The sequence below is a fragment of the Dryobates pubescens genome, chromosome Z (assembly GCF_014839835.1).
Source record: "Dryobates pubescens isolate bDryPub1 chromosome Z, bDryPub1.pri, whole genome shotgun sequence".
NCBI classification, from domain to species: Eukaryota; Metazoa; Chordata; class Aves; order Piciformes; family Picidae; genus Dryobates; species Dryobates pubescens.
This window is the reverse complement of record NC_071657.1, coordinates 54,162,809-54,175,434: the sequence shown is the minus strand read 5'-3', so window position 1 is coordinate 54,175,434 and position 12,626 is coordinate 54,162,809. Positions and strand designations below refer to the sequence as shown.

General features: G+C 39.4%; 1 protein-coding gene across 2 annotated transcripts in view; it reads left to right on the top strand.

Annotated features, from left to right (window-relative positions):
• Positions 1–12,626, top strand: part of UHRF2 (ubiquitin like with PHD and ring finger domains 2) — a 96,864-nt gene that overhangs the window by 59,881 nt on the left and 24,357 nt on the right. For both annotated transcript variants that reach the window (XM_009902886.2, XM_054178780.1), the window contains exons 6-9: positions 5,800–5,986; positions 9,853–9,976; positions 10,374–10,481; positions 11,818–11,922. In XM_009902886.2, the coding sequence (XP_009901188.2) occupies positions 5,800–5,986; positions 9,853–9,976; positions 10,374–10,481; positions 11,818–11,922 (524 nt within the window). The remainder of the gene's footprint in view (positions 1–5,799; positions 5,987–9,852; positions 9,977–10,373; positions 10,482–11,817; positions 11,923–12,626) is intronic.

Sequence of the window (12,626 nt, the reverse complement as noted above, 5' to 3'; positions counted from 1 at the left end):
GCACTTGGTGCCATGGTTTAGTTAATTAGTTGTTGGGTGACAGTTTGGACTTGGTGATCTCGAAGGTCTTTTCCAGCCTTGTCCTTTTCTATTCCTATTATTTTCTATTCCTATTCTACTCTATTCTATCCTATCCTATTCTGATAGGGCCTGTATTTTGCTTTCCCTTACCTAGTGATACAGTCATTCTGTTGTAGAGGACCACTCGATCAGTCAGGCACAATTTGCCCTTGGTGAAGCCATGTTGGCTTGCTGTCTTCCATATGCTACAGTGTGTTTTCCAGCAGCCTCTGTTCTGTGACCGTACTGGGCAGAGATGATGCTGACTGGTCAGTAATTAGCAAGATGCTGATTTTTAAACTTTTCAGAAAAGGGTGTGATACACATTTTCCTTCAGTCACTGAGGACTTTTCACTGACAGCCTTGACTTTTCAGATGTGATGGAGAGAAGCTTTGGCCAGTTCCCTCAACCATGGTGCTATGAATGATTTGTGTATGTTCAGGTTCCTCAGTCTCAAATTTGATTTTGTCTTACAGTGGGAGAGACCCCATTCCACTTGCCCTGCCTTAAAGTTCAGTGACTTGAGAGATGTGTGAAGAGAGATTACTAGTGAAAACTGAGCCAAGAAAGAATTGCTGCCTACCTGAGCCTTCTCCATACTGGCTATCACTAGTTCTCTTGTCTCATTTATAGGGGCAGAGAGGGGAAGGGAGGGACAGGTGCACTTTAATTGTTTTGTAACCAAAATACCTGTGGAAGACATTCTTACTCTTCTTTGCCTTGCTGGCCAGGTTTAGCACCAAATGTGCATTGATGTTAGAGATCCTATCCCTACACATGCCCATATTCTGTCCTAAGTACATATCCCTGATTCTGCTGTATTTCTTATTACTATTCCATTTGACCAGGTGGTCCTTACTCAGATTGCTCTGTTGCTCAGTCTGCTGCACTACTTGCCTGATTGCTCATACATGGGAGTTGAGAGCTCCACCACTCTAAGAAAAATGTCCTTCAAGAGCTGCCAGCTCTGCTTCTTTGTCCCTCAGGGCAATTTCCTGGGGAGTTCCATCAGTTCTTTAACCAATTAAGAATTCAGCATCCTGACTCTACTCTATGTTCAGCCTGTATCCATCAAGACTGTAAATTCCACCAGGGCATGATCACTTCAGCCCAGGCTACCACTGATCTACACCTTGCCAATGAGATAATCTCTACTGGTAAGCAACAGGTTCAGTAGTGCTTGTTCTCTGGCTATCACCAGCACTAAGAAATGATCCTTGATGCTCTCCAGTAGGCTCCTGAACTGCTTACAGCTTGCTGTGCTGCCTTTCCATCAGATGTCAGTGTGACTGATGTCCTCTAGCAGGATCAGAGCCTGTGAGCATGATGCCTCCTGTAGTCAAGTAAAAGCACCTAGTCAGCAGGCTGCCCTCGAGCAAGTGGCCAATAATAAACAAAGAACATGAGATATTCTTTGTTGGCTTATCCTGTAATTTTCACCCACAAGATCTTGACCTGTTCTTCAAAGATACCTCTGTGCAATGAGTCCATAGAGGACAAATTGCTAGCCCCTCTTTTCTTACTGATCAGTTTATAGCTGTCAGTTGCAGTGCTCCAGTCATGTGATTTGCCCCACCAAGTTTCAGTGATAGCTATTAGATCATGGCTTTGGAGCTGCACAGTCACTTCCAGTTCCTCTTGTTTGTTACATACTGCATTCATTACTGTAGAGATGTTTCAGATGGACTATCAACTGTGTCACCTTTTGGGGGGAAAAAGCCCTCATTCCTTTGAGGCATTTCACACCTTTCCCTATTGGTTCCATCCAGGCCCCTGACTCTTAGTTAACCAAAACTCCATCCCTTTCCCCTCTCTAAACCTACTTACTTCCACCTTTGAAAATAAAAGTATTCTTCAGGGTCCTTCAGAAAGAGTGTAGCTATAGCACAACACAATATTTCATTCCTCCTTTCTTTTAAGCTTTCAGTCTGGAATCTCTCTGCACAGAGATTTTCTAAGGATATTTTACCCATGCAGATCAAATTTTCTATGAAGTCTGTTCAGTTAGGAGGGACATTTTTTCCTCAGCAGGAAGGAGATGAGATTTCTGTAAACCCATAGTCATTCCTTACCTTCTCAGTACCTTTAGGAAAAACATAAAAGTATCTATAATCACAGAATCATGGGTGTTGGGAAGGATCTGCTAAAGCAGGCTCATCTAGAGTAAATCACACAGGAACATGTCCAGGTGGTTTCTTAATTCCTTCAGAAATTAAGACTCCACAAACTATTCTGGTGTTCTGCCACCTTCAAAGTTAAGAATTTTTTCCATATGTTAATGTGGAACCTCGTGTTCCTTTTTTGGCCTTTTGTCCTCTTGTCCTGTCATGGAATACTGAGAAGAGTCTGGCTCCATCCTCCTGATACTTGCCATTTATTTATAAGCATTAATGAGATTCTCCCTCAACTCCTCCAAGCTGAACAGACACAGTTCTCTCAGCATTGTAGGATAGATGTTCCAGTCCCCTAATCATCCACTGGGCTCTCCTATAGTTTCCTGTCCCTGAACTGGGGAGCCCAAAACACGTTTTGGCTCATGGTGAACTCATTGTCTGCCAGGACTCCCAGGTCCTTTTCCCCAGAGCTGCTCTCTAGCAGGCCAGCCCCCACCCTGTAATGATACATGAGGTCATTCTTACCCAGATGCATTTGCACTCTATATTTGCCCTTGTTAAATTTCATTCAATTTCTCCCTGCTCAACTATAAAGCCTGTCCAGGTCTCACTGAATGGCAACATAACCTTCAGGTGTGTCAGCCACTCCTTACTGTTTTCATAGAATCAATAAGGCTGCACAAGACTTCAGAGATCGTATCCAGAGAAGGGCAGTGAGGTCTCAAGCACAAGCCTCTCTCCTTTGAGGAGAGGCTGAGGGAGCTGGGGTTGTTTAGCCTGGAGAAGAGGAGGCTCGGGGGAGACCTCATTGCTCTCTACAACTACCTGAAGGGAGGTTGTAAACAGGTGGGGGTTGGTCTCTTTTCTCAGGCAACCAGCAGCAGAACAAGAGGACACTGTCTCAAGCTGTGCCAAGGGAGGTTTAGGATGGATGTTAGGAAGAAATTCTTCACAAAAAAAGTGATTTGCCATTGGAATGGGCTGCCTGGGGAGGTGGTGGAGTTAGTGTTGCTGGAGGTGTTCATGAGGGGATTGGATGTGGCACTTGAAGCCTTGGTTTAGTTAGTCATGAGGTGTTGGGTGATAGGTTGGACTTGATGATCTTTGAGGTCATCAGAAAACATGCTGAGGGTACTCTGTCCCTTCATCCATGTCCTTGAACAAGACTGGACCCAGTACTGACCCTGGCGAACCCCACTGAAGTGTCTCCAACTAGACACCATGTCACTGATCACAACCCTCTGAGCTATGTCCTTGAATTAGCTCTCAATCCCCTTCACTATCTAGTTACCCAATCCAGAGTTCTTGAGCTTGCCTGTTATGTGTTATGGGACATGGTGTTGAAAGCCTTGCTGAAATCAAGGTAAACCACAGCCACTACTCTCCCCTGATCTATCCATCCAGTCATGCCCTCATAGAAGGCTATCAGCGTAGTCAGACATGACTTTGCCTGGGTGAATCTATGTTGACTACTTGTGATAACCTTCATTTTCTTCACTTGCTTTGAGATGATGGCCAGAATGAGCTGTGCCATGATCTTTCCAGGGGTGGAGGTGGGGCTGAGTGATGTGTAGTTTCTTAGGTCTTTCTTCTTGTCCTTTTTGAAGACTGGATTCCATTCCACCCTATCATGTTACAGTCATAAAAGAATGACACACTGTTTTCAGCTACAAAACCTTTCACTAGGGCAGCAGTAGTGTAGCTGGAAGTTGATGTGCTTCATACACCTGTTGCTGACTGCCCCATGCCTCTGACTGGTAAAACTCCTCTGGATACATCAGAAATCCACTTGATCTTTCTATTGAAGAATCAGCTAAATTAAATATTTACTTTGATTGCTTATGTTATTCAAGCAAACTTACAAGGAACTAATAAGCTATCTGAAGGCAGCATTGTAGTGACTCATGGTGAGGAAAAACAAAAAATAACAAGTTTGTCCTTGAATACTGTTCTCTTATGCTGAGAGAAACCCATGGTAGTTCTACATGTTTGAGGTTTGACAAATTCAGGTTTCTATAAATGCATCAGAAGGGTAGCAGTCTTTTAATATGGGGGTAAAAAAAATTAAATCTGTTTTCTGAAGGGTTAAATCTTTCACCATGTGGGAACAGGTGATGTTTTCTTAAATATAATTTATTTCTAGTACCTTTCTGGTTTTGTCTAATACTCTGTCTACTTAGCAGCTGTGGAAAAACGTGATGTTCACGTAGCCTCCAAAATCAGGGTAGTTTGGAGGGATTCTTTGTTTTCATTTTTGTAGTGGGCCTGTTCTTCAAAACCCTTATTAATGAGCTTGCTTGTGACACCATAGACATAGGATCATAGGATCATTTAGTTTGGAAAAGACCCTTGAGATTACAGTGTCTAACTGCTTCTCCCAGTTTTCCAGTTCTTCCTTCTGTTTCTTCTCCTACTTCTTTCCCCCTTTTTCCTCCTCATCTTCCTGTTTCTCTTCCAGCTTTTATTTCTTTCTTTTGCCATTCTTTTGCTGAACACTTCCTCCTGCTGGTATTAATCTTTGTTCTGTCTCCTCCTCCTGTTACGTCCTGTTACCTCCTTTTTTCCCATGTATTTTGGGTATTTTTGTTAAAGATTTTGACAGGAGTAAGTTTTTCTCCTTATCACACTGTCCTAAGCCAACTGCCTTTTTGAGTAGATGTTGCAAATCAGTTCACAAGTTCCTCAGAGAGTTTGCATATGGACTTAAAAGAAAATTTATTCCAAGTGGTGATATTTGGGCTATTTCAGTTTGTGAGTTTCTATAACCTCTGGTTTCTGTTTTCTTTCAGAATAGTTCCTGAAAGAAAATTCTCTTTCTCATTCTAAACTTTAAGAAAAATGTTCTGTTATCTCAGGTGTCCAGATTCTTTACCTTCCTACTTACAACTCACAGCTATCAAATAGTCTTTCCAGTGTTCTTTAGGCACTAATCAAGTGCTCCTCTATCATTTCTGTGGACTTTCTACTTGATTCAAACATCCCTTCTATAAGTGTTAATTCATTGTTTCTTCCCCTCTTCATATGTAATTTAGGCTCCTAAATATTTTCTTCTGAATAAAAGTATTTTTTCCCTGAGGAAGGGATGCAGATGGTTTTGTTTCTTACTTAGGTTCATAAGTCTAAATTTCCAAGTGTGTTGAAACAGGACATGTTTCTTTGTGTTATAGTGAAACTACTGTGGGTTACTGTGTCTGTGATCTCAGATTGCCACTTCTATCCAACTGTTAGTTTAGTTTAAGGGAAAGAACCCTGTTCCGAATTGTAGTTGTGTCTTCTTCTGACTGTTACTAGTTAACTAACTGGAATTACTTTGTGGCTCTATTTAAGAAGATTCCAATAGGAAATCTTTGCAGAACTCCATCCATAAAGGAAAGTGTGCAGGTGGCAGGCTGGGAATGAGAGGGGAGAAAATAAGGGAAGTTACAGATTAGGGTTTTTTGGGTTTTTTTACTGCTGTTTTATACATCAGAAGTCCCACTGGCCTTGATAGTCAAAATTCTTATTGTACAGAGAAAGTGCTTTCAAGGGGGGAGTGTTCATGTGCAGAAATAATTTTCTGTTGTAGATACAGTAATGCCCTTCTCTAAAATACATAACATTTACCTTTTTCTCTTCTATTGACAGGAAAAAGTGGCCCAGAATGCAAGCACTGTAGGGCTGATCCAGATAAGGAATGCCGGTTTTGTTCGTGTTATTTGTGTGGTGGAAAACAGGATGCTCACATGCAACTTCTGTGTGATGAATGTAACATGGCTTATCATATATACTGCCTGAACCCTCCCTTAAGCAAGATACCAGAAGATGAGGACTGGTAAATACACAAGGATGATTTACTTATCTGTATTGCTGTTCTATACATGGCACCTCTTTGTTCTTTACACCTTATCAGAGACAATAATGAAGATTTTTTCCTAATTCTGATGTGGTTTTCATCCGTCTGCTTAATACAAGCCTTATGTTTTCTGCCATGGTTAATTATTTTAAGTCATTCACAAAGGATTAGTGGTAAGCTTTAATGACCATTATGGAGTTTCAAAACTGTTATGTTCATTTTGTTCATTACAATCATTATGATCTTCTGTAACATTATCTGATCTGGTTGTGTTTATCAAGAATGATGACATCCCAGCCTTTTAATTTTGTTCAAGCTTCACTGCTTGAAAAATTCCCTTAAGCTCAGACTTCTCTTTTCCATCACCCTCTCTCCCTGTTCCTGCCCCAGTGCCCTGCCTGTGTCTTCTTGTTGCCTCTGTTCCATTCATTCATCTTGCTGTGGCAGGACCACCACCTTGCTACTCATCATTCCTACCAGCCCAAAAACTGGTATTGTTGAGTCCAAATAATTGTATTATGAAGGGAACATGTTTGGACCTGTTAACAGCCCATGCAGTTATCTTGGGATCTGTACCTTTTTTTCTTTAATAGCTATCTACAATTTACACTGTTTGCATTTATCACCTGCCTGTGATTTACATGAGATGCCAATCCTTTATAATTAAGTAATGAATAGAATTTTATTCAAATAAGAGTTTTCCATTACATAGACATCAGTAAATATCTAAGATGTCTATGAATGCATTTTTGTCATGTGATTAAATTTTATGTTAAAATCTGTATAAGTGTTTTGGAAATGTTAACCATCTCTGGAAATAAATAACTCGATCTTCTGTACTGTGGCAGATGTCACAGTAGGTTTGTTAATGGCCTGCATGTTTCTTGGGGCACTGCTTTTTTTCTGAACGTCTGTGTTTCTGTGGGTTAGTGATTGAGATCATCATCACTGATAGGTGTTTCTCAGTGTGTACATTTGGTGACAGGGATACCGTTGGAAGTTTTCTCATGAAATTTCTGCACTGGGAACAGTCGTGTTCACTGGTTTTGGAGGAACAGCTGCCTGAAATACTACATAATTTTTTTTTTCAGGATCTACTAGAAATATGTATGAATTATTTGGACTAAAAATAGCATTTATAATAGAACATTGTGTATGTGTCTTCCATTACCAGCATATGCAAAATTATTGCAGTGTTTATTCATCAGTGTTTATTACACAATGTATTAGTCTGAACTTTCTCCAAGTTTTCTGCTGTCAAGGCAGGCTGGTCTTCTGTGCATGACATCCTCTTGCTTCCTACTACTTGTCATTATAAGTAAGTTGATATTACATGGTGGAAACCATTCTTAGTACACAAGTGGTTTATTCCTGTCTGCAATCTGTAACCAGTATTTTACCTGATTGCACCAGTTGTTTGAATACAGCAGCTGAGATACACTTCCATTTGGCATATTCTATAAGCCCATCTGTCTGGAAGTATACATCTGTTTGGTCCATCCATTTTTCAGTTGCCCTTTAATCACAGAACCAGCTCTAATCAAGTACTCTAGCAATAATAAAGTCTGTCTGTTTTCCAGTACTAGTCACAGGAAAGTTTCTGATAAACAAGATGCCTCAAGTGAGTTGTGCCACAGAATTCCTAAATCCTTTGTTCTACCTTGACAACAATTTACTCTCTCTAGTTTCTTGTACACCCTCATGTACACAAAGGTTTGATAGGCACATCAGGATACTGATACAGAAATCTCACCAGCAATCAGTGTTAATCTAGTGTGCTAAGATTATCTGGCCTGCTGGGTGCTTCAAATGACTTTTCAGATAAGATACTAGTGTTCTAGACCTCACTGACAGCCATTCTTTTTCAAAAGCTTATGAAGTGTTCTTAGGATTTACCCTACTTGTATTTCAGAGGGCTGCTGAGAAAGTTTGAAGCATAGAAATTTTTTCAAAGTGTAGACATTGCTGCTTGGATCTCCCTGCTCTCTTCCAGTAATGCTACTAAAACTGTACTGCATAAGGTCCCCAGAACTGTTTTCCTCCATACAGAAGAGTTGATACTCTGTAGACAGGCACACAATAATTAAGTTGACTGACAACATGGTCTTTAGAGCTCCTCAGGGCCTATCTTAAGTGTGCTTTTAGACCCATCCTCTTAAATTTCTGGCCAAAACCCTACGAATTTCCACAAGTAGTAGAAGCCTAATTCATAAAATTAAAGTGTCATGAAAATGGCTATCTAGCTTTTTAACTTGTTTTTGTTTACTGTGTAATGCTATGAGTCTTAAGATTTACTCATCTAAGTCTATACCTGCATCAGTGGATGAAGTCACTGGGTGCGAGGGGTACTGTTACAGAGCTGACTTGTAACAGTTAATTTTTGGAGACATAATGATGCCAGCCCTGTGCAATCTTAATTATTGGTCATATGTAGGAGTGGAGCTGCACAGGGCTTTAGCCAAAGAGGAGGGCTATATTATCCCTTCTTGCATAGTAGCAAAGAGTCATGGTGGTCTTATCCTTAACTTGACAGATTTTATTTGATTTAGAAGTGAAAAATCTGCATTTCATATTTTTATAGTGTAAAATTTGACAAACTTTCTGCAGGGACTAAGCCTGCAGTTTGAGAAATGATGTTAAGTTTCTCTTTTGGAAATTAAGACACTCTATATGCAAAACAGTATTTAATAGTCCATACAAAACTCAGTTTTAAAATCACTACAGTAATACGGTTACCCTATCAACACAGGGAATGCCAGAGCTAATTCACCTTGTGAATTTGCATTATGTCATGTTCCTTCTTTTAAATCATCATTGCATACTCTTCTTCTTCCTCTTTTAACAACTATGGCATCACTTACAGTCTCACTGTTGGATGATTTCAGCATCTCATATTATTTTTCCTTTTTTTTATCTGCATAGCTTCATTGTCTTAATGATTTAACACTCTTACTGACATAGTTAAACACATTCTTGTAAACAGGAGTCATTTATTCTTTTATTCATGCCCACATACAAAAGTTAATTAATAAAGCCCAAACAGTAGTAGTAAAAGTAATCATGGTAGTTATGTAAATAGGTTATCAATGTTAGTGTAGGTCACGCTTCCTCTACCAGTGGTGTATGGACCAAATTCAAGACATGGGAGCCAGAAACATGGAGAATTGCTTTTACATTGACAATCCTGGAGTTGGATATAGATGTACTAGAAGCAGCAAAAGGACCAGTGTGCTCCCTTTCTCTGCTGTAGTCACTATGTGTTAGTATCTTCTGCTTTCCTACCAGGCTTCTTGTTAGCTGGAATGAGGCTCAGCACTGTATTCCAAATGCCTTCAGTGTTGTGGTGTGAGTGTGTGTGCATGCATTTGCATGTGTGTGTACACATACTACATAAAACCTTGACTCTTACATGAAGCTGTCTGCAGTGAAATTTATTGCACTAGAAGCAAAACAAATAGGGCAGAGTGGGCAGGATGTAGAAACAAGTGTGAGTGCTGGTTATCAGTGTAGTCTAATCTCAGCTGTATTCTGTATGTGATCTAAATGATGGATGGCAGAATGAAGATACAGGGACTTCTCACATATCATATGAGAAAGAATAATTAAAAGTTTTGGCTTTAGCACTCTACTTTGAAAGATATTTCAGTGCCCTTTTAAAAACGTTGACAGTATTTGTTCATGCTGGGTTTGTTTGCTATTCCATAGGCTTCAGCTGCTTGAGACTGGTATATATTTGCTAGCTTGAAGTATTCAGTCAAGATAAACAAACTGACACTATTTTGGCTACAAGAAATGTATTGCCATTATTGTGAAGTAATTGAGAATTTGCTAAAACCTTTTTTTAGGTATTGTCCTTCCTGCAAAAATGATTCTAATGAAGTTGTAAAGGCTGGAGAAAAGCTCAAACAAAGTAAAAAGAAAGCAAAGATGCCATCTGCCAGTACTGAAAGCCAGAGAGACTGGGGCAAGGTAGAGTGTGTTTTAGAAATAGCTGTTAACTCTGATTGTTCATGTATGTGCTACACTGTAATTCCACTTACATATGCACTACACAAAATTCAGTACTGAGCTGCACAGGCAGTAAGAGAATGTTTAATCCTGCCCACTATCTACTGGCATTTAAAGCAATGGAAGAATTATTAAGGTGACTAGAGGTAAAAACAAACAAAACAAAAAGACCCCAAACACCCTGATCCTTACTCCAAACCCATAAACATGTATTATTTAATTAACATTCTTTTAAACAATTGTTACCATATTTTGGAATATGTGTTAGTTAGTGATCAGATTTCTTGATATCTGCATTGCATTTGCAAATAGTCTTCAATATTATAACAGTAATTCATTTAATCTGATGTATTTTTAGGGCATGGCCTGTGTTGGTCGTACTAAGGAGTGCACTATTGTTCCTTCAAATCATTATGGACCTATACCTGGTGTTCCTGTTGGGACAACCTGGAAATTCAGAGTCCAGGTATGTTGTTTCAGTATTGGCTGTATTTGAAGTAGGTAAGAAAAATAATGAATGGGTTGGGTTGAACACTAAAATAAATTTACATTGACAATTGCTATTCTCACCAAGACTAAATAAAGCAAGCCTATTATGATCAGAACATTGGAAGTAATGCTGCTAGTAGTGAAGGTTTCAACTTTCAACCTACACTGATTTTACAATACAATCTAGTCGTAGGTTGAAAAAGGATTTCAAGAGTGAGAGAGGCAGGATGAGAAAACTAGGCAAAGTCAAAATCTGAAGGAGGATATGAAGGTAGGAAGAAGGATCCTAGTTGGTTTTCTGCTGTGTATCTTCATTTGATCAATAGTAATTTTGGCATCATGTAGTGAAAAAATACACCATTTAATATGTAGCTTGTTTTGTGTTAGTAAGGGGTTTGTGTGTGTGGTCCTTCGTTGTTGTTGTTGTTTTTAATATTATTTGGTAGTTTAAAACAATTACTAAATATATTTTTGTGGGAGAGATGTTTCAGCAGCCTTTAAAATGATGTTGCCGGTCTGTGGTACAGCTGCAGCTCTCTGGTAATCTGTTTGCAGCTTAGTTGCACATTTGTTATCAGAGAATCACAATGACTGGAGACCTAGCTTGTGATCCATACATTGTTGCAGTGTCTTCCTTCTGTTTCCCAAGGCGGTGTGGTAATACTCCTCTCTGCTGTTATAAATCTGACATCACGTTTACATGCATTGCTGAGGTCTTCCTTAGTTAAAAATTACAAAATGTTTGTTAGCAAACTGGCAGATCTCTCTCTGCTTTGAGTTGTTCTAAATGACTGTGCAGGTGGAGTACAGTAGTGAGTACATACTGCCTATGGAAAGCATCATGGAGATTTTTCCCTAAGAAGAAAGTGCTCCTTTAAATCTTCCAGTGTCACTAGTGTCCTATATTGTTCTTCACAGAATTGTCAGGGTTGTAAGGGACCTCAAAGATCATCCAGTTCCAACCTTCCTGCCTTGGGCAGGGGGACCTCACACTAGATCAGGTTGCTCAGTACCCCATCCAGCCTGCCCTTATCTTCCAGGGATGGGGCTTTGACCACCTCCCTGGGCAACCTGTTCCAGTGTCTCACCACTGTCATGGTGAAGAACTTTTTGCTAACATCCAGTCTTCCTTACTTTTGACTCGTCCACCTTAAAAATGTGTGGAATTCTCACTTTTAATGGCACTCTTACATTAAGTATTTACGCAGACATGCCTCTACAGTATTTTAAGCTGAAAAGTGATTCTTAGAAATTATTGTAGATGGCTGGTTCTTTGAAAAAAGTGCTGGAGACTGGCTTTTATCTTTTGCCAGGTGAGCGAAGCAGGTGTTCACAGACCACACGTGGGTGGAATTCATGGGCGCAGTAATGATGGAGCTTATTCACTTGTACTAGCTGGAGGATTTGAAGATGAAGTGGTAAGTTGTGTATGCAAGGAGCAGATTTGCAGTTGTAATGTATCAGTGTTTGTAAAGAGATGTTTGTTCTTCATCCTGAAACTGATGCTTAAGCAAATATGACTGTGAAAAAAATAACTGCTACTGGTAACAAGCTGAATAATTTTTACTATTTTGGGGAGAAGCATGTAAGAAAGTATTTCTTATGCTGATATTTACACTCAAGCAAAATGTGTCAATTGCAGCTGGATTTTACTTTGATTAAGGTAGTGAAATTTCAGTGCACTTTTGCAATCTGTATTTATTATTGGTTAAATCTAATGTAATCATGTGCAAATCACGGTTTTTGTTCTAGTTTGAACATTATTTTTAGTGCTTTCAAGACAGATTGATGCCTCTTTATGTTTGCTGTGTTTGCAAATATGTGATATTTTAAAGAAGCAAGAATAAAAGATGCATGTTGATTCTTTGAAGTTCTGAAGGTTCTTGATTCCTGCTGATGAGCACTTTCAGAATTTCTTAGGAAAGTCTTCGTATCTTGTATTATAATCCCTTAAAGGCTTTCTAAAAATGTTCTTCTTTGATGTTAACAACTGAGCAGAGCAACAAAAGCAATTGTGTTGCTAAACAAAACAGTAACTGCATCTGACTTTGATCTCATGGTGTTGACCAGCGTTTATTTATTAATAGATTACTGGTTTCTGCAATTAAATAATGTTTGCACA